We start from the raw sequence: 24,784 nt of genomic DNA, 5'->3' as shown, positions 1-24,784 counted from the left end.
AGGGGTTTTCTCTGCATGCTGCGGTCACAGCTGTGTATGCAGGGTAGGGGGATCCCCGCTCCAGGACTCTATCCATTAGGCCATGCTGCCTTCCTGCTACAGCCTCTGTGCCCACACTACAGAATGGACTCAAGTCACCTCACGTTAGCCCCGGCCTCTGCGAGTTAAATTCCCCTGAGGGATCTGTTGGGAGGCGAGGAAGGCGGCGCGTGTCAGGCTGCGAGCTCCCTGTGGCAGTAGGGAGTCCCAGGCCTGACCCTCCCTGTGTCACCTGGCTCCAGGTAGGCCATCTCCTCCTGCCTCACGGCCAGCCAGCATGAGCACCACAGCTAAGCTCCAGCCGCAGCCTCCCTTTGCAGGTCTGACTCGGGCCCCTCCGTGGCGAGCAGACGGGGTGGCGGAAGGTGCATGGACGTGGGCAGTGGGAGATGGGGCTGTCAGCCTGCCCTGGCTCTGTGCCACGCAGGCAGCAAGCAGGGAGCTGGCCACAACAGCAGACAGGCCCCTGCGCTCTCTGAACTGGTCCGGGCTCTGCATTCGAGGAGGCAGCCAACCCCGCCGGAGTCACTCAGCCCTCAGATTGTCAGCTCTTTAGCGCTGGGTGGGGAATGGGGGACACAGATTGGACAGGCCTGTTGGAGGGTAACTGGGAAAGAGGATAGTGTAGGGGGTAGAGCAAAGGATTTTGGGGGTGGGGCTGAGAGAGGCAAGAGTCCTGGGTTTGGTTCCAGGCTCTGGAAGGAAGTTTGGTCCAGGCTGGTGGTGAGAGCCAAGGGTCAGGACTCCTGGGTTCTATTTCTGACTCCGCCAGGGGCTGCTTTCTATGAACAAACCAGCAGGGATGCCCCTGCCTGTGAAGAGCCTGCAACTCAGTTTGGCAAGGAAGCCAGCCCCTGTTGGTGCCAGGTGAGGGGAGGGGCACCTGCTTGCACAGGGGATAACCCTCCTCCACCCTGCCCTGCCCCTGATTTTCCTCCGGGGCTGCTGAGTTGCTCAGTTCTGTTTTACGAGTCTGCCTTGGCCCCGGTGCTGTAACGTTTTGTTAGGACACATCAGTCACCTGGTATTAACCGAGCCTCATGTAACACACACACACACACCCCGCACCCACGCATCCCTGGCAGCCAGGCACCCTCCCTGCAACCATGGCTAAGGCCACGCCACTGATGGTTATCGTCCCCCTATTTCAGATGGGGAAACTGAGGCACACACTGCTGCAGTGACTAGCGCTAAGTCACGCGGCAAAGTCAGCAGCAGTGCTAGGGAGGGGACCCAGGAGTCCAGATTCCCGTATCCATGAGACTTCTCTCCCAGCACTGGCAGTAGAACCCAGGAATCCTCACGCCCAGTCCTCTGCTCTAATCACAAGATTCCGCTCCCAGACCTGTGGAAGGAACCCAGGAGTCCTGGCCCTGCCCCCTTCTGACAGATTCTGCTCGAGTGCTGAGGTTGACATTTCCACCCCTCATGTTAGGCTCTCGCATTTCATAACGAGCCACCTCTGTGCCAGGGGCCCGGTTTGCAAAGGCGCTGAGCTGTGCGGTTTGTGGCTCCTCAGCAAAGCAGGTCACATTGGACACCAAAATCTGAGGTGTAGGGGTTTAATTTTGGCCTTCAAGTGTGAAGGTAAATCTTAATTTTCAGCAGCTAAAGCAATCAACACCATCAAGTTATCTGACATTAAACAGGAGGGTTTACTAGAGCAACTGGCTGGAAGGCAGGACTCCTGGGTTCTCTTCCCTGCTCGAGGTGGTGGGTGGGGTCTAGTGACTAGAGGAGGGGCAAGGGGCTGGGAGTCAGGACTCCTGAGTTCTCTTCCCAGCTGTGGGAAGGGATTGGTGCCTAGTGGTTGGAGCAGGAGGGGGCAGCAGGGCGTCTGGACTCATGGGTTCTATATCCAATTTTGTCAATATGTGTGACCTTGGGCAAGTCTCTTCCATGCTCTGTGCCTCAGTTTCCTCATCTGAGGCATTCCCTCCTTATGCAAAGTGCAGTGAGATCTAAGGGCCAGGAAGCTAGGATTATTTTGCTGGCCATTGCTTTGCTGGTAGGTCACGAAAGCCCCATAGGTTCTGCCCATGGCCCGGAGGAGTGGGGAAGGGAAACACACCAAGCTTCAAAGCAACCTGTGATCTGATCAGCCTCTCCCCATGGTGGCTGCTGCACGGACGTTTTTCTGTTTTCTATTAATATGTAAATATGCTGATCTTTCCTGGAACTCAGGATGGGGGTCACCGCTAAACAGCCCTGGGCGCCCCACAGCCCGAACCACAACCTTCATAGCCTCATGATTTTGAAAAGTGGGGCAGGGGGAGTGCATGCTGTGGGTGGGGGGGGAGGCGTTGTTAAACCACCAGTTAAAGTATGGATCCACCAGATTCTTGTGCAGTTCATCTAAAAGGCTCAGCTGCTGACTGGGAGCAGGGCAAGGAAACCAGTGACTGCTCAGCATTGTAGAGGCCAGGAGTGACCTTCAGCTGAGGCTCTCAAAGCACCTTGTAACCCTTACGAGCTCCATTTTACAGGTGGGGAAGCTGAAGCACAGGGAAGTGGGGAGCGGCTTGCCCAGTAATTTAGCGGGCAATGCAGCCAAGGTGTCCTGATTCCCTCACCCCTATGCTAGCTACTCAACCCACTCCCTCCCAGAGCTGAGAAAAGAACCCAGACGTCCTGATTACCAGTCTTCTGATCTAACCACTAGACACCACTGCCCCTGACAGCTGGGAGATGAACCCTGGAGTCTCCTGCTCTCACCACTAGTCCCCCCGCTCTCCAATTAGTGTGAACACCTGTGTAAGCTTTGAGAGTTTTTCAAGGGATCCTCAGAGTTTAGTCTGTGTATTGAAATAGCAACAAGGGGCTCCAGCGTGAGACTGGAGCCCCTTGGGGGCCGGGGCTGCCCTCACGCGTCCCGTCGCTCTCCAAGCCGTGGAGCAGAGGCGACTGGGTGCTGAAAGGGTCGTGACCAACTGAGTAGCTTATAAGAGAGGAGGAGAAATCCCTCCACCTGGGCCCATCCCCATAGCATCTGGGCTTGGGCTCTAGGGTGACCAGACGTCCCGATTTTATAGGGACAGTCCCGATTTTTGGGTCTTTTTCTTATATAGGCTCCTTTTACCTCACCAACCCCCGTCCCTATTTTTCACACTTGCTATCTGGTCACCCTGCTGGGCTCCCTCCCCTCTTGAGTGTAAACACGGCACATTGCACAACACCGCTGGGCAGCAGGCTATTGGCTCGCACAGACAGGGAACCGAGCCACAGAGAAGGTCGCCCAGGGAGCCTGTGGTCAAGCTAGGCCCACGCCTGGCCTACTTGCCTAACCACTGGGCCATCCTCCTTCTCCTGCGGGCTAGGGTGGCGGGGGTTGAGCCATTTCTGGCCCCGCTACCTCTGTGCCTCTCCAGTGCGCCCACTCTGCAGGGCATATGCCCCTCAGCTCCATAGCAGCGCTGAGCATGCCCGGCTTTCCCTTCTCCCAGGCCAGGTCCTGGCCGGCCCCAGCTCGGCGTATGCCCCTCAGGCGGACGAAGCCAGCAGAAGGCACAGCATGCACGGGTTTAAGTAGGCCGTGCCATCCCTGATGGGCCAGCAAAGCCTGGGGGGGCAGGAGCTGGTTAAATAGCAACATGGCAGATGAGGGGATGTGGGCCTGGATTCTCAATGGTCTGTGGGCTCCTCACTTCCACTGGCAGGAGCCTGCGTCCCTTTGAGGACGTGGGCCTTGGAGACTCGGCTAACCAGCCATGCTAAAGCTGGGAGCCCCAGCTGGTGCCGAGCTTTGTCTACATGGGAGCTGCTGGCCCGTGCATGGTCCATGGCCCCCTTAGGATGTGTGTCTGGCTCTTTAGCTAGAGCTGCCTTTGGTTTTGGAGGTCCCTGGAGGTGACGAGGGCAGCCGTTAATTAACACGCTGGGTTAATTAACACGCGTATTTCGGCCGATGGGTGGCTTGAGTCTGCTCCTAATTGATGCAACGTAGGCCGGTTTAAACGGGACCAAGAGCAGCCCCTCCCGGCCTGTTGAACTGGTTTAGTTTGAGCGGGTTGAACGCCACACTCCGCATTAAACCGCAGTCGCCCGTGTGTCTGGACAAGGCCGCAGCGGGGAGAACTGGCCTCCTGGAACCCTGCTTTCCTGTCCCACGCTGCATCCGCTTCCCCACTCCGTTACTCGCATCGCATGACTTAGCATGTTTTCCCACGTGACCCCCATTTCAGTAAGTTCCATGTGCCCTACCCCACCCCCGCCGCGGGCGCGTGGAACTTCCCGTGACGCCACGGGAAGCGTGACACGGACCCGCCCGCTGACGCCCCTCGGTGGTTAAAGTCAGGAACGTTGGCCGGGGCTGGTTCCCGGCCAGGTTACGCTGCACGTTTTTTGGTATCAAAGGATTTTTTTTTTTTTGGTGGGGGGGCCCGTTGTTGCTTCCTCCCCTCTGAAGTCTTGGCTTCATCCTCTTACTCAGACACCCGCGGGCATCACACGTCAATTATGGGGTTGCTGTGGGGGATTTCGCCTGAGACCTCGCTGACCTTTCTCAGGTCGAATTTACTGGCATCAGCCATCACCTGAAAATGCGAGTTACTGGCAGCTTGCTCTCTGGCTTTTGAGTTTTTTGACTAAGTCAGGCACTGGGTTCCTGTTTCTGAGTCAAACCCGGAGCCCATTCCCACCGATTTAATTTGCTATAGATAGATTGAAAAGACCAAAAAAAAAAATTACAATCATTCTGTTGTGAGGTTAAGGGTGAATCAATTGAAGCTTGTGGTTTTTTCTTCTCGTTGGGTCTGAGCAGTGGGTGGTTGCAGAGAGGAAATGGAATGCGTAGGATAGAGGATGATTGTTATCAGACAAACTTACTAGCCCCCGTGTTGTTTAAGGAAATACAGGAATGTATCAGCACGCAAAAGCCGGCCCCGGCTGCGTTAGGGCAACCTGAAAGAATTCCCTTCCTGATCCCAGGCTTAGCTGTTGCCCTGATGCAGGAGAGTCGACATTCCTTCCCCAGCTTGCTGTTGTAACTCTGGCTATTCTCGTTAGCCCCATAAGAGTCCAGCCCCTTCTGCTGTGCTGCGAAGCTCTTGGCTTTGGGGAGATCTTGTCTCGGCAAGTTCCGCAGGCTAATTCTGTGCTGGGGGAAGAAGTGGTCGAGGAGAGTTGAGAGTGTGCAGGTATGTGCACACCAATTGTACACGCGCAGTGTGTGATGTAAGCACAAAGCAGCAGTACTGGGATCGAAGGAACCCCTGGTGTAACGGCACAGAAGTCCCTGCGTTTGGGCTAATTCTCTGCTCCTTTTTAATAGTCTGCAGAGCCCTGTTTTCTCCAGGGTGCCTGGATCATCTGAGTGTACTTGGTCCTGGTGAATGACACCCGCAGCTTGTCCACAGCTCCCACAGGCAGCATCAGGGTGAGGGTCAGACACATGGTACCCCCTACCCACCTGGAGAGGGGAAGTCAGTCTCCATTATGACTCCACCAATGGGAGTTAGGCACCTAAATCCCTTCAAGGATCAGGGCCTTAGTGTCTCGGGCCAGGGCCAACTGCAGATGTTCTCACACATGCTCCTTTTTGCGTCAGTCTCCTTGCAGCCGCAGTCTGGGTCGCTCCTTGCTAATTTAGTTAATAAATCCGTCCTGGATGGGGTAACCTATGAATACCGCTGTCTCTCTAACGAGCCGCGGCCCAGCAGGAGATGTGGCTTATAGAACGGCGACGGGGGTGGGGGGGCCTTCACGGTGCAAAAGGCTTCTGGGTGCCTCTTCGGTTGCAGCAGGCTAGGAGCTCTGGTGTTGCTGCATGTGCCAGGCCAAGGGGAAGGGCCTGGGTCAAGCGAGGTTCAGCCCATCTCGCCGCAGCCACGCCAGGGCATCTCAGCGCTCCGCTCCGTCTGCTCTCCCAGCTCCCCATGGCAGCAGATCAGACCATGGACCCACCTTGCCCTGACCCCCTTGTGATGTTGCACTCTATATGATTTTCTGGAAGTATGCTGATGAGTGTGAATATAATGTAACTAAAATATGCTTCATGCAAAAGATCTCTTGTGAGGTATCATTACAAAGCTAATACTCTACTTAGTTGGTCATCCTATTTGTATAAATGTATCTGAAACTAGAAATATGAAATATAACTCTGAGGGCCTATTGTAATTATCCAAAGTGTGGGCCATTGATGGTGCTCTGGAATCTTGATGGCGCCCATCAACCAGGACAATTGACTGTGGATGGCTCTGTTTGCAGGCAGACCTTCCTGTGAGCCAGGCTGGGGGGAATGAAGGCTTGGGGGTCTTACAGTGACATGTGAACATCTTTAACATGGTGTTTTTCCATTGAGAAGGAGGGGTGGGAACCCAGAGGGACAAAGGATTCCCACCTTATGCAAAAGATATTTAAGTGGGTGGAACAGAATAAAGGGGACAGCCATCATGAGAAATCGTTCCAGCTCAGGTGGTAGCTAGGCAAGGGCTGTACCAGGGGAAAGGATTGTGCCCAGACTAGTAAGGCGTCCAGTCTGTGAAAGAATCATAGAGTATCTGGGTTGGAAGGGACCTCAGGAGGTCATCAAGTCCAACCCCCTGCTCAAAGCAGAAACATTGAGCATTGGCCTGCTAAAGCCAGGGTTGTGAGTTCAGTCCTTGAGGGGACCACCTAGGGCAGGGGCTCTCAAACTGGAGGTCAGGGGTCACGAGGTTATTACATGCGGGGTCGCGAGCTGTCAACCTCCACCCCAAAACCCCGCTTTGCCTCCAGCATTTCTGATGGTGTTAAATATATAAAAAGTGTTTTTAATTTATAAGGGAGGGTCGCACTCAGAGGCTTGCTACATGAAAGGGGTCACTAGTAAAAAAAGTTTGAGAGCCACTGACCTAGGGATCTGGGGCAAAATCAGTACTTGGTCCTGCTAGTGAAGGCAGGGGTCTGGACTCGATGACCTTTTGGGGTCCCTTCCAGCTCTATGAGCTAGGTAGATCTCCATATATTACTATATCTCTGAGGGTGAGATTGTATCTGTATTCAGTTTTATTATTGTACTAGGCTTAGACTTGAGTGTTTTATTTTATTTTGCTCGGTAGTTTCACTTTGTTCTGTCTGTCACCACTTGGAACCACTTAAATGCTACTTTTTGTATTTAATAAAATCACTTTTTACTTATTAACTAACCCAGAGTATGTATTAATACGTGGGGGTGAGGGGGCAAACAGCTGTGCATATCTCTCTATCAGTGTGATAGAGGGCGAACAGTTGGAGTTTACCCTGCATAAGCTTTATTTGGGTTTAGACCCCATTAGGAGTTGGGCATCTGAGCGTTAAAGACAGGAACACTTCTTAAGCTGCTTTCAGTTAAATCTGCAGCTTTGGGGCACGTGGTTCAGACCCTAGGTCTGTGTTGGAGCAGACGGGCATGTCTGGCTCAACAAGACAGGGTGCTGGAGTCCCAAGCTGGCAGGGAAAGCAGTGGCAGAAGCAGTCTTGGCACATCAGTTGGCAGCCCCCAGGGGAGTTCTGTGATCCAACCCAGCAAACCCCTCCCCCCGGCTGAATCACACCTCAAAAGGCCGAAGGGAGTGGACTAGACAGGGCAGATCAAACATTTGTGACTCATCAAAGCCAGGATCTGGCCCCACTTGCAACCCTGCGGATTCCATCTAGTCCCATGTCCTGCTTTGGCTGGAGGCTAGGAGAGAAGCAACTCCCTTCCTGACCCCTGCCCATGCAATAGCCCTGGAGCCTGTGATTTACTAGCCTCTCTCCCTTAGCTTCATGGGGCCTGTAAAGCCCTGTATCAGCGTGTTTGTGCTGATGGAAAGTTGTGGGGCTTCCCCTGCCCTGTGGCCCCATTAGCTCGCTCCTGCCGGGGGGTGATGGGGAGTTGTTTACTGGTACCTGCCTGCAAGCAGCAGGTAGGGGTTTTCACCTGTTGGTGTGTGGTGAGCAGTGGAGGGGAGGCTGTGAGATTTCTCTGCCCTGGAGAAGTTTCTGCCTTCCTGCGCGGTGGGAGGTGCGTCCCAGTTGTGGGTTAGCGTCAGGCAATCTGCTGCCTGCTGAGGTTTCGAAGATGATGGGGGGACGAGTTCTCGGTCCTTATTTAGGGCGCCGATCGCCTGGTTCATTACACAGTGGGGGGGGGGGAGGGAGACATCGATAAGGGTAGCTCTAGAGAGGAAGAACAAACCAAATGGGCGCCTGGCGTATCGCAGAGCAGGAGCTGGGCCGGTGCCAGGCGGCTGCCTGCGGGGGGCGGGGAGGTGACGCTCGGGAAAGCAGCCGTTGGGCCTGGAAGGTGCGGGCTGTGGTTACGCATGGCCCTTTGCAAGGGGCTTTCATCTGAGGGACTCAGAGCTCTTTGGTGCTCACAGCTCCCCGTGACCAGAGGCCCAGGGGGGTTAGGAAGACGCAGAAGCTGCTATCCTGCTTCTCATCCCTGTTGGATCAGCCCCTCCCATAGCTCAGCATGGATCCCAGGAGTCCTGATGCCCCATCACCCCGCTCTAACCACTAGACTCCACTCCCCACCCAGAGCTGATGATAGAACCCAGGAGTCCTGGCTCCCAGCCTCCCTTCTCTAACCACTAGACCCCACACCCCTGTCAGAGCTGGGGATAGAACCCAGGACCCAGATTCCCAGTCTTCTGCCTCACATACCCTCTCTCCCCCTTTCCAGCTTAATTTTTGGCATCACATTCCCGCCACAAAGCAGCAGGGAACTCAGTGTGTCAGTCCCCACAAACACTTTGCTGTCAGCAGAGCTCCCAACCCATAGGCCTCGACCCTCGGATACAAGCAGACTCAGTGCCAAAGACTCTAAGCCCCAGTGACACTGGTTGGACCCCGGGTGTGTACGCACGAGCTGGGCGCGATTCCTTGATTTGCTCCGGGCTGTTTATTCAAAGTCCCAACCCTCCTTTAAAATTGTGTGCCAGCCCCCAGCCCCTAGCAGTGACAGGCCTGGGGGGTTTGCAGGAGTTATTTCAGTGGTAGATTTCCTTGCCCTTCTGGGAAAAGTTTACCCTGCACCGGATTCCCTGAACGGCAGTCTGGGGCCTGACACATGCACAGCCATAGCCCCTCCCCAAACGGCAGCCTCGCCCCTCCTTGGGCCAGCAGCAGGTTTGACTCCCCTGGAAATGAGGCTGTTCACACCTCTCCGAGCTGTTGGTGTAGGCTGTCTGCAGATTCAGGCAGGCTTTGGTTGCTCTCGGGGCCCGTTTTCAAGCTTTTCTGTACATCCTTGAGGAGTAACTTTTCTTTTTTAAATGAAAGCTGAATTTCAGTGCTCATCCCCTAACTCCAGCAGCTGGGGCCTTAGGACAGACAACGAGGTCTAAGCCTTTATCCAGCCTTGATCCCCACAATACACCCCTGCTTATTACCGCAAGATCCTAAGTGTCTCAATGTCTTCTGAGAGGATTTGTGTCTGTCTCAGGTATTTCTCACCAGTGGTTACAGCAGGGTGTGCCGGGGAGGCTGGGAGCCAGGACTCCTGGGTTCTGTTCCCAGCACTCAGAGGGGAGTGCCAGGGCTGCCTGTCCAGCTCCTTAAGGAAAACCCCCTGGCGAGCAGAATGCCCAGGCAGCAGCTGCCTGCGAAGAGGTTAAGGGGGCCCCTGCAGGCCTGGCTGGCCGATTATGAGATGATCTCCAGGTTATGTAACCGGCCATCATGTGACGATAATCTCCGGGGGAGGTGGGCAGGATGCTTAGGGCTATTGCCAGTCTGCGACTTGCCGGCTTTTCCCAGCACCCAAGATGCTCTTCTGCCCTCCCGGATGGGCCCTCAGCCCCATGGCCCTCCCTGCCCTCCAGGAAATTGGTGCCCTGGCCCATCCAGAGCTCCAGCTGTGTGGTGTTCTCTCCACGGTCCCGCCGAAGGGTGGGGATGGGGACCCTAGTTAGGTGGCTCTTGGGTGATTGTCTGGGGTCGCCTTCCTGCCCTGGCTCCCTCTTGTGACCCGCCCTTTCTCCCTGGCTTTCCCCACCCCACGCCCTTGGCTAGATCAGCCAGCACCAGCCCTGCACCACGGCCTGGCTCGGAGAAGGCTTCGTCATGCAGAGGGATGTGCTATGGAGCCACGCTGCCTAGTGGTTAGAGCAGTGGGCTGGGTGTCGGGACTCCTGGCTTCTGTGCTCTGCCTTCGGAGGGAGAGTGGGATGGGGTGTATGGGGTGTTAGGATATCAGGATCCTGGCAGGTTTCTGTTTCTGACCCTCAGCGGGCTGGGAGCCAGGATTCCTGGGTTCCATTCCCAGCTCTGCCCCTGCCTTGCTCTGTGTTTGAGCGAGTCCTTGGTGCTCCCTGTGCCTCAGTTTCCCCATTTGTGAAATCAACCCCTCTCCCTCCCTCCCGAGGCCACTGGGAGTGTGGCTGGGCTCTGCCCCTCTCTCCCTGCTTAGTTTGGCAGCTGGCTGGAAGGCAGGGGTGGGATTAGCAGAGTTATGCTGTCTGAGTGACAGCCCCAGCAGCTAGTTGCTGGCCGGGTTACCGCAGCGCGCTGCGATCCCTACAAATTGGTATCCAGCCGGGCAAGCACCCCTGCGCCCTGGCCAGTCCCTGGAATCCGGGCATGGGAGGAAATGTGAGACGAGGGTGCCCCAGTGTGGGCAAGCTCTGTTGTAACACGCAGCACTTTCCTGGGGAGTTGGCAAGGTAAATCCTTCCTCTCTGTGGGCACCAGCTTCCAGCCAAGCTAGTTTATTCATATAAAGGCTCCACCCGCAATCCTGGTGGCTGATTTAGCCATTTAAGGACCCCAGCTCTGCTCTCTCTTAAATGGGGTCACCCCCCGGCGTTCATTGAGAGGGTATGTGTAATAGAACCCAGGAGTCCTGGCTCCGAGCCTCCCTCCCCAGCTCTAACCCACTAGGCCCCGCTCCCCTCCCAAAGCTGGGAATGGAACCCAGGAGTCCTGACTCTCAGCACCGCCACCCCACTGCTCTAAGAAGCATTAGACGACAGTGCCAAAGAGCCAAGCAAGGACATGCAGGGAGCAGCGCTCATGATCCCTCTCTCTCTCTCCTAGCGCAAATAGAAGTGATCCCGTGTAAGATCTGCGGGGACAAATCATCAGGGATTCACTATGGGGTCATCACCTGTGAAGGCTGCAAGGTGAACAACACCCCAAACCCCACTCCCACTCCGCCGTCCTGCCCCCGCTTGCCTGATCTCTGCCACCCGGGGGTGCCTCGGGTGTGGGATTCCTTTCCAATTCCCTTAGCGCTCCCAGATACACAGAGCCCTGGAACAGCGCCAGCCCCTGCAAGGGGCCATGGGCCAGCTGTGGAGCAGATGTTGCCCAGGGTCTGCGGGACCACTGGAGTTCTGGCTCTGCCTTGCACCCACCCAGCCACTAAGCGAGCATGCCCTGGCCCCTGGGCCCATTACCGCCACTCCCAGGCAGAGATCGGTCCATCATGGCTTGTTCAGCCCTGAGACCAGTCAGCACCAGCCACTGTGTTGATTTTATGCCGCAGATGCTCCTCCCCCGGGCGTTGGCATCCCCAGTTGGCTTCACACGAAGCCGCTGAGCCGCCGTGGTCAGTGTGTGTGTGTGTCTCTCTCCCCAACCCGTTGTTTCAGGGGTTTTTCCGCAGAAGCCAGCAGGGCAACGTGACGTACTCCTGCACCCGCCAGCAGAACTGCCAGATCGACCGGACCAGCCGCAACCGCTGCCAGCACTGCCGGCTGCAGAAATGCCTCAGCCTGGGGATGTCCCGAGATGGTAAGATGTTTGAAACAGCTGCCATGCTCCAACCCAGAGGTGGCTGCATTTCAGTGCTGAGTGAAGGATCCCTGTTTAAACAGCTGCCAGGCCCCACCCCAGAAGTGGCTGCATTTCAGTGCAGAGTGAAGGATCTCTTAAAACAGCTGCTGCCTCCCACTCCACAGGTCCCTGCATTTGACTCATTTCTTGTGCCCTGAAGTTAAAAATACCTGGCTCTGGCTGTAAAAATATGGAGATTTCTTTTGCTTCTGCCGTTTAGTCCATCTAACCCAGTCTCTCCTCTCTGACAGTGGCTGGTATTAGCTGCTTTTTGGGTTTTTCAACAAAAAACTAAAAACTGTTTTTGGGCGGGGTGTGTTAAATGTGGTTTTCAGTAAAAAAAAACATACAAACAAACCAAAAAAACCCAATTTTTTGTTGAAAGTAAAACATTTTAACCAAAAATGTTCAGTTCTTGACCAAAAATTGATCAGTTTTTGGTTTAAAAAACTGAAAAATGTCATTGGGAAAGATTTCTTTTCTGTAGAAATGTTTCTCTTTGACCACAAGTCATTTATTACCATGCTGCTAGACAAACGGCAGCCGGCTTCTGTCACAATCCCAAGTCCTCCAGTTTAAGAGGCTCAGTGGGTGAGAGTTTAAGCTGCACCCCCTGCAGGTGCTGGTGAGAACCTGCCGCCCAGGTGCCCACCCTCTTCCTTCTACACTGCTCTTAGGATTGAAAGCATCTCCCAGTGTAACCTGGAGCAGCCTGGCTGGCCTCTATGTCTGTGCTATTATCCCTATTGTGCAGATGGGGAAACTGAGGCACAGAGAGATCCAGCACCCGAACCAGTGGGCCAAACTCTCTCTAAGTTATAGCAGCTTCTGCAGAGTTACCTGTGGCTTGTGGCACAGGGCAACTTAGCAATTAGCTGCATGTGCTCTGGCCCTGCCCCCAGCATGCCCCCTACACCAAGGCTTGACGTGGGAGCGGGGTCTGCGGAAGGCAGCGCCAGAGCCAGCAGAATCCTCCCTCAGCCCTTTGCGGGCTGCAAAGGCCTCTGAATGCCAGCAGAGCGGCACACAGGAGCCAGGACAAGAGCAGGGAATCCGCCCTCCTTTCCAGCCCAGAGAGGGGTCGAACCTTCATTCTCTTCCGCCCCCTGGGCATAAAAAGGTTCAACACCAGACTTCTTAGCAGAGGAGGAGTCCTCGGGCTGGGGATTATTAAAGGTGCTATAAAACCTACAAGCGGAGGCCAAAGGAAGTGAAAGAGAAGTGTAGATAGCGAGAGTTCGAGCTGGTTAGGTAGCACTGTCAGCACACAGCCCGGAGCCAGGCAGGGGGGTTAAACCAACCAGAGGAGAGTGAAAGTCACACAAACACACACACCCCACCAACCCAATCCAAGGAGGATGGAAAAAGTAGCTCAAGCCTTTGGCTGGGTGTCTCTCGGTGGTGAGTATGTAGGTCGCTCGAGAGAGCCAAAGAGCCCGACCACGTGGCACATGCGATCAGCCTCTCGCTGCGACCACGGTTCCTCTCTGCAGCTGAGTAGATGAGGCTCCTGCTCAGGTATGCGACCACATACAGACCCACACGCAGAGCACGCACCGTTGTCCCCGCTCCCAAGTGAGTGCCCCAAGATCCTGAGATAGCCGTCCCCCACCCTAGATCCTGGGCGCTTCCCTAGTGTGAGGGATCTCAGGTTGGGAGTCGCTCCCCCAGCTTTTCCCAGATTGCTGGAGGGGAGGGAGCAGCTGCCAAGCTGGGAGCTTCTGGGGGCAGAAAGTCTGCGAATCGCCGCTCTGGGGCCTTTCATCCCCAAGGATCCCAAAGCATTTTGTATCCCCGGTGATCAGCCACCTCTGAAATGCAGCCACCTCTGGGGTGGGCCGTGAGCTGTTCAAGCAGCCACAGAGCAATGTTGTCCTGGGGCGAGAAGTGAAAGGGATTGGAACCGCGGGGCAGAATGTAAATGACCCGAATTGCAGCCCTGCTCCAGGGAAAACGCCCAGGGCTCGCTAGTGATCCAGGTTGCATCCCGTCTGCTTGGTGTGCTTTGCTGCTGGAGGGGAGTGATGGGGGTTCATTACTGACTTGAGGGGAAAGCACCCCTGCTAGGTAGTCACCCGCCTGCTGCACCACCATTGGTGTCCCCCCATCCCATCCAAGTGCTGCCTGGGCCCCTCGCTTAACAGGACAAACTTGGTGGGTCTTGATAGGCACAAGGAGCCAGACTCCGCCTTTGTCAATGAGGGCGGCTCCTCTGCCCTTTCTGTCCCTGGCAGCTCGCTGCAGGCTCCTTATGGGACCCACTGCCCCGTTATGGCTCCTGGATATCCCAGGAGATGGAGGCCGCTGCTCAGGATCTCTGGGGAAGCAGCTGGGAGGGAGGGAGCCCAGGGCCCCTCTCAATGGCTCCAGCCATGAACACAGGGTCGGTCTCAGCCCCGACTCGACTCGTCCCTGCCCTTTCGTTCTCCAGCTGTCAAGTTTGGCCGCATGTCCAAGAAGCAGCGCGACAGCCTCCACGCCGAGGTGCAGAAGCAGCTGCAGCAGCAGCAACAGCAGCAGCAGGAAGGCGGCGAAGCGATGGCCCCGGCCTACTCCCTGGGCCTGGCTAACGGGCAACTCAAGCTGGCCTCTTCCCCAGACCTGCTGGAGTCCTCAGGCTGCTCCACAGCCCTCCTGAACGGACAGGCGCGGCTGAGCCAGTCTCAGGACGAGACAGTGGCTCTGGCCTACCCCAACGGACTGGCCAAGGGCCACAGCCGGCTGAGCGACAACCTGCGCGGCCCCTTTGCCAGGGACTACAGCCCCGAGCGGATCAAGATGGAGAGCAGGGCCAGCGTCTTCTATGCCCTGGAGATGCAGGCATCGCCGGACCTCTCCCGGCTGGACATCGGCGGGGGCAAGCGGGTCCAGGCCGGGGGCGACGTCGGGGAGACCGTTGACTTCTACACGAGTCCCAACTTCACCAGCATCCTGGAGTCGCCCGATTCCTCGGTGACTGAGATCGGTGAGTCTCCTGGGGCAGGAACGCCCGGTGGGGCAGCCTCGGCCTTCTAGGGATCCCCATTCAGGCCGCATTACTGGGGGGTGGGGCTGGGGTTCACATCCACACGGGGATTACGGGTCTTCTCCAGCTGTAAGCAGAAACCTCAGTCTCTTAGCTTCAGCTGCTCTTCATTCTCTTGGCCTTGGATTCGATCCCCAGTGAAAACTCAGGTGATGGTTCTTACACTCATCTCCCATCATTCCACAGAATCAGAGAATATCAGGGTTGGAAGGGACCTCAGGAGATATCTATTCCAACCCCCTGCTCAAAGCAGGACCAATTCCCAACTAAATCATCCCAGCCAGGGCTTTGTCAAGCGGGGCCTTAAAAACCCCTAGGGAAGGAGATTCCACCACCTCCCTAGGGAACCCATTCCAGTGCTTCACTGCCCTCCTAGTGAAAATTTTTTTCCTAATATCCAACCTAAACCTCCCCCACTGCAACTTGAGACCATTACTCCTTGTTCCGTCATCTGGTATCACTGAGAACAGTCTAGATCCATCCTCTTTGGAACCCCCTTTCAGTCCATGGGAACATCCTGCTCCATATCAGAGGATAACAGCCTACTGCAGCTACCAGCTAGTGGAGTTACTCCCCCACTGACAAAGGAGAGGCCCATGTCTTTAACATTGCAGATTCAAACCCTGCTAAGTGCCGAGCTAGGGGGAGGGGGCAGATTGTTACACACAGGGGCCTGCGTGCCAAGGCTGGCAGTGCAGAGCGATAGACTCAGGAAACCACAGAAGAAACTGAAGGGAGAATCAGGGCTGTGGCCCAGGGACAGGCCCAGCCGTTCCCCACGCTCCCCCTCTGAGCCTCGCCGCCTGCTGTCCACAGAGCACCTGACCCAGAATGTCCTCAAGTCCTACCGGGAGACCTGCCAGCTGCGCCTGGAAGATCTGCAACTCCTGAGGCTGGAGACGTTCTCGTGGGAGGAAGTCAGGAGCTACCAGAAGAAGGTGAGATGGGGGTTGGGGATGGGGCTGGGAGCTGGTGGAGACTCCTGCCAAGGATAAGTGCAGTGACTTCTATGCTCGACTGACGCTCGGCATGGGATAAGCTGGTAGCCAGATAACCTGGGCACCCAGCCCGCCGGGGTATGAAGCTAGGACAAACACCTCCCTTCCAGCTCACTAAGGGATCAGTGGGGAATGTAGGTAGAACAGAAGGAAGGTTTCCCAACCACAAGATCCATTACGTGGCCCGGTTAAGGCTGGGCCGGTAACTGGGCAGGAGGCAGCATGTCTAAGGGTTTTGCTGAGAGAAACGACTGATATTCTGCTCTTGGCTCTGATTGAGTCTCTGGCCTTTGGGCAAGTCCCTTATGGCCCAACTTGTTCCAAACTGAATCAGTTTTCCCAGGAGCAGAATCAGACTGTCCACCTGGAAATAGCCCAGGGGGATTTAAACAGAGATGGGAGGGATGGTTCTTTTACAGACATTCTAGACCAGCCTGCAGGATTTTCTAGCAAGGATATTAAATTCTATAAGGTTGGCTTAAAAATTCTCTAGAGAGGATGATCTCCTCTGTTCAGGTCTATGGAACCTTACTAAATTTTGGAGGACTTTTCCATAGGGGCTGCCTGAAAATTGTCTTCCTAAATGACACCAGTTCCTCTGCTGGTGTTTCCTCTTGTACTGCGGTGGAAGAGCCTATAGCAAAGAGTTCTTAGCTGGCACAAAGCCCAAGCAAGTTTGCGGTCAGGGCCTGCTCAGCACTGGCTGCAAGAGGGAACTCGGCTGAGTGACCCAGCGCTCGGTGTCTCTGACCTTTCGTGGCACTTTGGGGTTTAACATCTGCTGCGTAGGGCTGATGCTCCCCTTTATTGTTTATCGAGACTTCAGTCAGCGTGCAGGGTTTTGTATGAGTCACTGCTCGCTCGGCTGGGTTCAGCTGAGGACTTCACAATAAAATCAAGGGATGGGACAGAGGGAAGAAAATGAGTTTGATTCAGCAGCTAATTAAGATCCATTAACTAAATAGGAACCTCTGTCTGGTTCGCGAAATGCTTCATCAGCTTTCCAGACGTGGCCAAGTCGTTTCAGAGCAATTCATAATGGCCCTGGCACAGGAACATTGGGATCAGTACAGACTCCAGCTTTGGGCCCGGTGGGGAAAGGAAAGGAAAATGGCTAATGAATGAGCAACCGCTGGGCTTCTGTCCTCTGTGGAGGAGACTAAAGGGTTAACTGCCCCGGCAGGACTCCTGAGGTCACAGGTGCAAAGTGCAGTAAAGGGGCTGGTTGAAAATATTCCGTTGTAAATGGTTTGAGGCAGAAACTTGCGGTTTTGACTCAGCGACATTTTGCGTGGAAAATGCCCCCTTCTCACGGGAAATTTCAGTTTTTCATCAAAAAAACGAATGCCCCCAAAATGGAAAATTTCGGTTGAGAAATGCCCCCGCGGCAACTCATGCCTCTGTTCTCCTCTCTGGTCTGGGCTCTCCGGCCAGACTTCATCCCCCACATTCCACCAGGGCCAGGGACACCCATGATGCACCGCCTCCCCTTGCCAAGAGGGGAGACCATGGTGCATCATGGGAGATGTAGTCTAACCAGGGAGCCCGGCCTCTCGAGGGGAACAGGTGTCTGAGGCACCCAGACTAGAACTCCCATGAGGCACAGCGGCTATATTACCAAATTGAAATAGTTCATTTCTTTGATTGTTCGCCAACAAGTGGGCTTATGGGGCACTTGCTCCACATGGGGTGGGGCACATGGGATGGCTGCACTGGGCATGGCACACAGTTATGGGGCAGCCATGCCATGTGGCATGGGGCATGTGGGGTTTTGGGGCAGCCACACCAGGCATGGTGGGTGGGGTAAGGAGCAGCTGTGCTCTACGGGGCGTGGAGGAGCCAAGTGTCATGGGACTCGGCCCATGGGCCGAGGGGCTGCCAGCCGTACAGTGTGGTGCAGCTGTGGCCTTCTCTCTTCCAGTCCATGGAGGAGATGTGGGAACGCTGTGCCTGCCGCATCACGGAAGCCATCCAGTACGTGGTGGAGTTTGCCAAGCGGATGGGCGGCTTCATGGAGCTGTGCCAAAACGACCAGATCGTGCTTCTGAAAGCAGGTACGTGTCTGGAACTGCAGCAGGGATGCCCCCTTCCCCCGGCTGGGTCAATAAAGAGGCCATCCCTTGAGCTCTCCGTGAGAACAGCCTCCCTGGGAAGCAGACCCCACAGGCTTTGTATTCGGAGGCACAGCGCCCGGCCCGCAGGGGCTGTTTGCACCTGGATTTGTGCTCTGACTTTCAGCCCCATCTCCTGCTGCAAGACCCTGTCGTGCAACCGGTGCTGCCGTGCCGGGCTCCAAACCACGAGCGTCCTTGGGTGGGAGCCACAGGCTCGGCCCACATCCTGCACGGATGCCGTCTCCAATTGCACCTCCAGGGTGGACCATACCCTGCAAATTTCCCTGCCGCTCTGAACGGGACAGCGTGACTCAGGCCACATCTGCGCTGCAGTCCGGGGGGAGATGGGGTGACTGTGTCCCTGCACCAGCTTTAATCTAGCTAGCAGGGCTAAACATCAGCAAAGCCGCAGCAGCGTGTGGGGGGTCCCTGGGTATGTGTTTGCATTGCCAGCCCAGGCCCATGCCGCCATGTCATGTCACTGCTATTTTCAGCCATGCTAGCGTGGGTAAAGCTAGCTCAGCCATGCCCATCCGGGCAGCGGGCACCGATTTGATAGCAGTGTAGATGTAACCTCGGCCCCTACCCCCTAAACGGGCGGGAGATACCGGGCCTGGGGCGAGCTTACTTCCCTGGACCTCCCTGCTTTCATGCATAAAGGCAGAGGTGTTGGGAACTCTGCTAAGTCTGTTTATTTTTGCAACTTCTTCACTGCCCCCGCCCCCCGGCTCTGTTTTTGCAGGCGCCATGGAAGTGGTTCTGGTGCGAATGTGCCGTGCCTTTAATTCGGAGAACAGGACAGTCTTCTTCGAGGGCAAATATGCAGGCCCAGAGCTCTTCAAATCGCTTGGTATGATTTCCGCGGTATTACGGTAAAGCCCAGAGGCCCCACTTTGTCCAGACACAGAGCAAGAGATGGTCTCTGTCCCGGAGAGCTCCCAGACTAACACGACACAGTCATCTTCCTTTTACAGATGGGGAAACTGAGGCCCAGAGAAGCAGACCAAGATGGCACTTGTTCCCATTTTGGTAGTGAAATGAAGCAACCAGGTTTTCAGCACTGCCCGGCTCCTCCCTTTGTTCCCAAGCTGGGTTGCTGAGCGTATTTGAAAACGCCTTGCCCAAGGTGTCAGCAGCTGAGCCAGCACTCGAACCCATATCCCCTGAGTTCCCGTCCGGTGCCTTAACCACAAGGCCGCCCTCGATCTCTCGTTCTTGGGACCCCCCCCCACTTTATTACTCCAGCTGTTGGGAAGCCTCCTCTCCATTGTAAAGGGATTTTCACTGTTCTGCTTCTCTTCGAACCCTGGGTGAGAAATTTCTCTCAAGGAAAAGAGGCTGCACCAAGGAGTAACCGCAATTCAAATGCGGCAGGCCGTGCCCAGCACCCCACCAGTACATGAGTCTGCTTGGCAACACAGGTGTCTCTCTGCCAGCTGCCAATATTAATATCTCTGCAGAGATAATCTCGGGATGAGGGGGTGATGGGCCCTTCCCAGCCAAAGCAGCCAGTGCTGCCTGCTGAGGCCCCGAAGAAGATGCCTGCAGTGGGTCACATCCAGTGTGATCCTCTGCTGTGTTCGATCCGGAGCAGTGGCTTTGATTTTTGCTTGGCTGATATCCGAGGGGCTGGTTGGCAACAAGCTGTGGAGCCGTTTCCTTTCTAGGTCCCTGGTTCAAATCTAGCTTGTGGCGCTACGGCCCAGCCAATGGCTGCTTAGGCTCCTTGGGCCAGTGGGCATCAGTTACTGTGTGTCTGGGCAGCGTCTAGCAAAATGGGGTCTGACTGGGCTGAAGCCTCTGGGAATATTAATATCTTCGGTGGCCTCTGCCCAGTTCCCGGTGGCCAGGCGTTCACAGCGCAGCAAACCCCCCTTGTTGCCAATCTCAGAAGAGAAGCAGAGGATTATATGAGCCCTGGAGATTGGACTTCCATCCCAGCCCCAGCGGTGGAGGAGGCTTGTCCTGTGATCCCAGAGGGGACAATGTGTCCTCAGCGATGCCTGTAGACCCAGTGGGAGGCTGGTTAGAAAGGAAGGCGAATCCCACCTCTGGGAGGTGCTGGAGAGGGGGCGGGGCTGCCCGGGAGGAAGCCGCAGGTGACTGACTGCTCTGCTCCATTTCCCAGGGTGCAACGAGCTGATCAGCTCCATCTTCGACTTCGCTCACAGCCTGTGCTCGCTGCACTTCTCCGAAAACGAGATTGCCCTCTTCACCGCCTTGGTGCTCATCAACTCAAGTGAGCGTCTGCTGCTGGCCTTCAGTCCTAGGGCTGCAGCCCCCATCGTGGGTGGGGGATACCTGATGTTAATTGCCAAACAGCCACATAAGTAGAGCTGGTCAGAAAATGGTGGGGGGGGGTCCCTGGGAAATATTGACTTTTTGACCCCTCCCCCATTCCACCCACCCCAGAAATATTTCACTTCATAATGGCATCGAGTAGGGATGTAAAGAGTGGTTTAAAAAGTTCACCGGTTAAACAATTAAAATTATAACATTTAACAAGTTAACCATTAACCGAGGTAGCTCCGGTGAGTCTAGCACGGTGGGGGCTGGAGCTGGGGCTCACTCTGGCTCTGGGGTCCCACCAGCCCCGCTGGTATGGTGTGACCAGGGCTGGGGTCCCTCCTGCCAGTGCAGGGCTGCTTGGGTTAACAGCTGAGGTTGGTTAATCTTTTACATCTCTAGCACTGAGGTGCCTCCCGGGATTTGTAGTTCAAGTGCCTTATGCTCCCTTTCTCCTCTATAGGCTGTGCTCTCTGGCTGGACTACAGCTCCCATGGTGCACCATGCTCTCATTTGCTGAAGGAAGCATCATGGGAAATGTAGTCCTCCCAGAGAACCCGGTCCATTGAGGAGACAAGGCGGATGAGGCACCGAAACCACTGCTCCCATGAGGAACCGCGGCACCCCTGTAAATTGAATTATTTCAGTTTTCGGCCAAAAAAGTTTGGTTTTCGAGCAGTCAGTTTGACCGATGAAATATCACGATTTCAATGACAAAATTCCTGCAATCAAAACCCCCATTTTCCATCAAAAAATGATGGAACATTTTCAACCAGCCCCTGCCCCCAAAACTTTTCCTTCCTGAATCCAGTGTCCTCTGCTCTCCTGCCAGCACAGGTGGGCAAGCGTCTGGGTTTCACCCTGAGGTGCCCATTTCGAAGTCAGCGCTGAGAGTGCCACCTCCCTCCTTCCCCATCTGGTCATGCGAATGGAACCAGAGAGAGGCTGATGGGGCTTTAGAGTCACCCCTTCTCAGCCTGCTGCATCCTGCAGGCCATGCAACCCCGAGCCACCATCCTCAGGGACCAGGGCTCAGATCCTGAAAGGGAGCTAGACAGGGTTATTGTGGAGGGTGAGATGTCACTCCAGTCCCATTAGGAGACCACTGACTAGCATTTGGCCAGGACCCCAGGGCTGAAACTGCAGAAAAGTTCGGTGGTAATCTCCGTTGCCACTGTGGGGTGTTTGTGGCTGGCCGGACTCTGTTGCAATCCTCAGTGCATGGATAACCCCAAGTGCTCAGCCAGCCTGGTCTGACCACAGGGGGCTGAGATCCATCCATCCTGCCCCTTAAACTGTCATGCAGCAGAACTCCGGGCTCTAGGGAGGCAATGCTCTCCCTCCGTCGTTCAGGTAGCATTGGCCCATGAAGAGAGGAGGGCATAGGCCAAGAGAGACCCCGCCCCCCGGTCGGGCATGGGAAATGCTCATCTGTGCCTTCTCCTGTCTCGGTGCAGATCGGCCATGGCTGCAGGAGAAGGGCAAGGTGGAGAGGCTACAGAATAACCTGGAACTGGCCTTTAAACACATGTTACGGAAAACCCACCGGGAAGGCATCCTGGCCAAGGTAGGCGCACGGTCCCACGGCCTTACCTGCCTCCTCTGTCACAAGCCACACGCCGCAGGGCATAGGCACTTCTCGAATGCTGCTGGTGGTGTGAAGCCCAGGAGCAAGGACTTGAGGGCCTGCTTCTGGGTCCCTTTACTGTGCTAGTGGGCTCCCAGCGCTCCCATGCTGCAAGGAGCCAGAAGGGGAGTGAGGCTTGGGCTGCTGAACCTGTAGCTGGTTACACGTGTCCAATGTGGATCGGGGGCTGGGTGGCTGAGGGGAGAGATCTGCGCTGAGCAGACGATATGCTCAGATTGGACATTAGGGACTCTCACTAGTGGATTCTGGGTGATTATGCAAATATTCGGTAGAGGTGGAGAGTTCCAAAAATGGGCTCATGCTCACAGACCGGCAGCAGGCAGCAGAGCGCACGCGCACAAGCACGCACACACATACACACTCACACACTGTCACACACACACATGCACACACATGCACATGTGTACCATGCATGCACACACACACGTGCTCTCACTCTGTCACACTCGCACACTCAAATGCACACATTCACACACACTTTCACATGCACGCACACTCACACACTCACATGCACTCACACTGCCGTACACATACTCTTGCACACTCACATGCACACACACACACATTCACATGCATGCATGTACATGCACACACACACACTTGCACGCACGCACATGCTCTCACACTGCCATGTGCATACACTCGCACACTCACATGCAATGTGCACCATGCATGCACACACACTGTCACAGATGCATGTACACACTCTCGCATGCACATGCACACGCACCCCCAGACATGTTCAGCAACATCACAAGAGCTCACAGAAGCCCCAGGCGTTGCCAGGCCAGTTACTGCCCTGATCAAGCTGAGACCTTCTGTACTTGTTTCACCCACCGAGCGGCTTTGGGTCCCCGAGGCCCCATTGCCAACGGACTGCCGTGTTGGTCTGCGAGTGCTCAGCAGAGGGGCGGAGGCCTGGAGATCCATATTTATGCTGCGTGCCTCTCTCCCCTGTAGCTACCGCCCAAAGGGAAGCTGCGCAGTCTGTGTTACCAGCATGTGGAGAAGCTGCGGTCCTTCCGGCAGATGTACCCCATCATCGTCCACGCCCTGTTCCCCCCGCTCTACAAAGAGCTGTTCAGCTCCGAGTGCGAGCTCCAGGGAGCGGCGGCAGAATGATCCCCATGGGAGGCCTGTGCCCAGAGACCAACTCCCATCTCGCGCCGGTCTGTCGCCCCCCACCACCCTGGGATGGGAGGTAGCGGGGAGTGGGGAGGGTTGGACCAAATTAGAACCTGCTCCCTCCCATCCCCTCCCAAACAGCACAGCCGAGGGGTGTGGTGCAGGAGAGGGTGTGGCCAAGTGATCAGAGCCGACAGCTGGCAGCCAGGACTCCTGGGTTCCATGCCCGCCTCTGCCACAACCTGAGCAAGTCACTGCCCCTTTCTCTGGGCCTTGTTCCTCTCTCTTTAATGCAGGGGGTAGGGAGACCCCCTCCCACACACTCCATGGAGGTGGTGGAGCGATGCTTAAACAACCTCGTGAAGCTCTTTGAGGGTCTCAGCTGGCAGGTGCTACCGAGGCACAAAGTATTACTGGTGAGACGCCCTGAGCCGAGACCCCAGAGGGGCTGAGATCAAGGAGCTCGCTAGCTTTTGCTGTAACATATTCAGGGCCAAGGAAAATACACTGCCCACCATATTACTCCAGTGACTAGAATCTAGAGACTGGCTCGGGTAGTTCAAATACCTCATTTTTCATTTTTTATTTTTATTTGTTTTGGTCTCCTTACAGATTTGTGGCAGGAGAATTTTTAACCAAGCTGTTTTAAGATAATAATTGTACATAATATAGAGATCTATTTTTAAACGTTTGCCTTTAGGTCTATCCTGCAGCACCAGGGGACCAGCCCCCACCCGCCCAAGCTCCTGTATTTCTTATAGCTTGGTAGAAAGTTTGCTGCACACTCTGCTGCCCCCTGCTGGAAAGAATCCCCATCCCCATGAAATTCTCAGGGTTTCAAACCCAACGATATGGTTTTACTCATAGTAAAATATATATATATAGATATTGTATAAAGTTAATATAATAAAAGGCTGGTTTTTAATGTTAAGGCTATTTTTGGAAAGCAACAGATTCTAATTTTCTTAAGTACGGGGCTTTTACTGAGCGGGAGCTGATGGTTGTTTACAAGGAGAGTGATTTTCAAAATCGCCTTTTTCTAAAAGAGCTTTTGCAAACCAGTAAAACGATTCCGATTGAAAATTGCTGGGGGGTTGTACCGCTGGGATTCGGAAGTACAGCCACTGTGACGGGAGGCCGTCTGTGGACCTCAGCCGACTCTGGATCAAGCCAGTAGATCATTCAGGCACACGCCTAACCTCAAGGCCGCGGTTGGTCCCACTGATTTCACAGGCCATTGTCCCATGGATGCTGCGTGACATCGCCGTGAAGGGACAGCACTGCTGAGAGTTTGCAGAATCAAACCCCACGTTCCTTGTCTAGGCTCTTCCATTGCGCACGAGCACCGTGGAGCAAACCCCAAGGAAGGGGTGTTTGGCCCCCGCCCGCTAATGCTCACCCTGCTCGCCTGTGCCTCTGACGACGGGACACGACCCCCGGGGGCTGCAACGTAGAGTCCAGCAGCCAACGCGTTTCACTGAGAGGGCTGCAGTGAGGTCAGGGCCAGTCTACGCTGCAAGGATTGGGGGGTGATTGCAGATTTAACCTTGCTAGCTCGGGTACCCATAGCAGCCAAGGCAAAGCAGTGTGAGCAGTGACCCACAGTTCTGGATGGGCTTGTACAGCCTGCACTGCCGTGGCGTCACTGCCCCGGTACCCCAGCCAGCTAGAGCCGTCACACCCCGGGATTGCAGGGCAGACCCACCCAAAGGGTCTGAGTTCCAGATCCTAGCTGTGGCTAGGGGGGTGAAGGGCATCCCTGGGGAGAGGCATCAGCACAGACTAGTGTAGTGCCCTATATTTAGTCTCTGCATACTTGCCTCTACCT

General features: G+C 55.3%; 1 protein-coding gene across 2 annotated transcripts in view; it reads left to right on the top strand.

Moving 5' to 3' along the window:
• RORC (RAR related orphan receptor C) overlaps positions 1-24,784 on the top strand; it is a 67,450-nt gene extending 42,666 nt beyond the window's left edge. For both annotated transcript variants that reach the window (XM_050930633.1, XM_050930634.1), the window contains 9 exons: positions 11,020-11,105; positions 11,577-11,718; positions 14,192-14,725; positions 15,602-15,723; positions 17,705-17,837; positions 18,640-18,747; positions 20,026-20,136; positions 21,641-21,750; positions 22,792-24,784. In XM_050930633.1, coding sequence (XP_050786590.1) covers positions 11,020-11,105; positions 11,577-11,718; positions 14,192-14,725; positions 15,602-15,723; positions 17,705-17,837; positions 18,640-18,747; positions 20,026-20,136; positions 21,641-21,750; positions 22,792-22,953 — 1,508 coding nt within the window. In that variant the 3' untranslated portion in view covers positions 22,954-24,784. The remainder of the gene's footprint in view (positions 1-11,019; positions 11,106-11,576; positions 11,719-14,191; positions 14,726-15,601; positions 15,724-17,704; positions 17,838-18,639; positions 18,748-20,025; positions 20,137-21,640; positions 21,751-22,791) is intronic.

This window comes from Gopherus flavomarginatus, chromosome 20 (genome assembly GCF_025201925.1).
Source record: "Gopherus flavomarginatus isolate rGopFla2 chromosome 20, rGopFla2.mat.asm, whole genome shotgun sequence".
NCBI classification, from domain to species: Eukaryota; Metazoa; Chordata; order Testudines; family Testudinidae; genus Gopherus; species Gopherus flavomarginatus.
The sequence above is the reverse complement of the archived record's forward strand: the minus strand, read 5'-3'. Positions and strand labels throughout refer to the sequence as shown.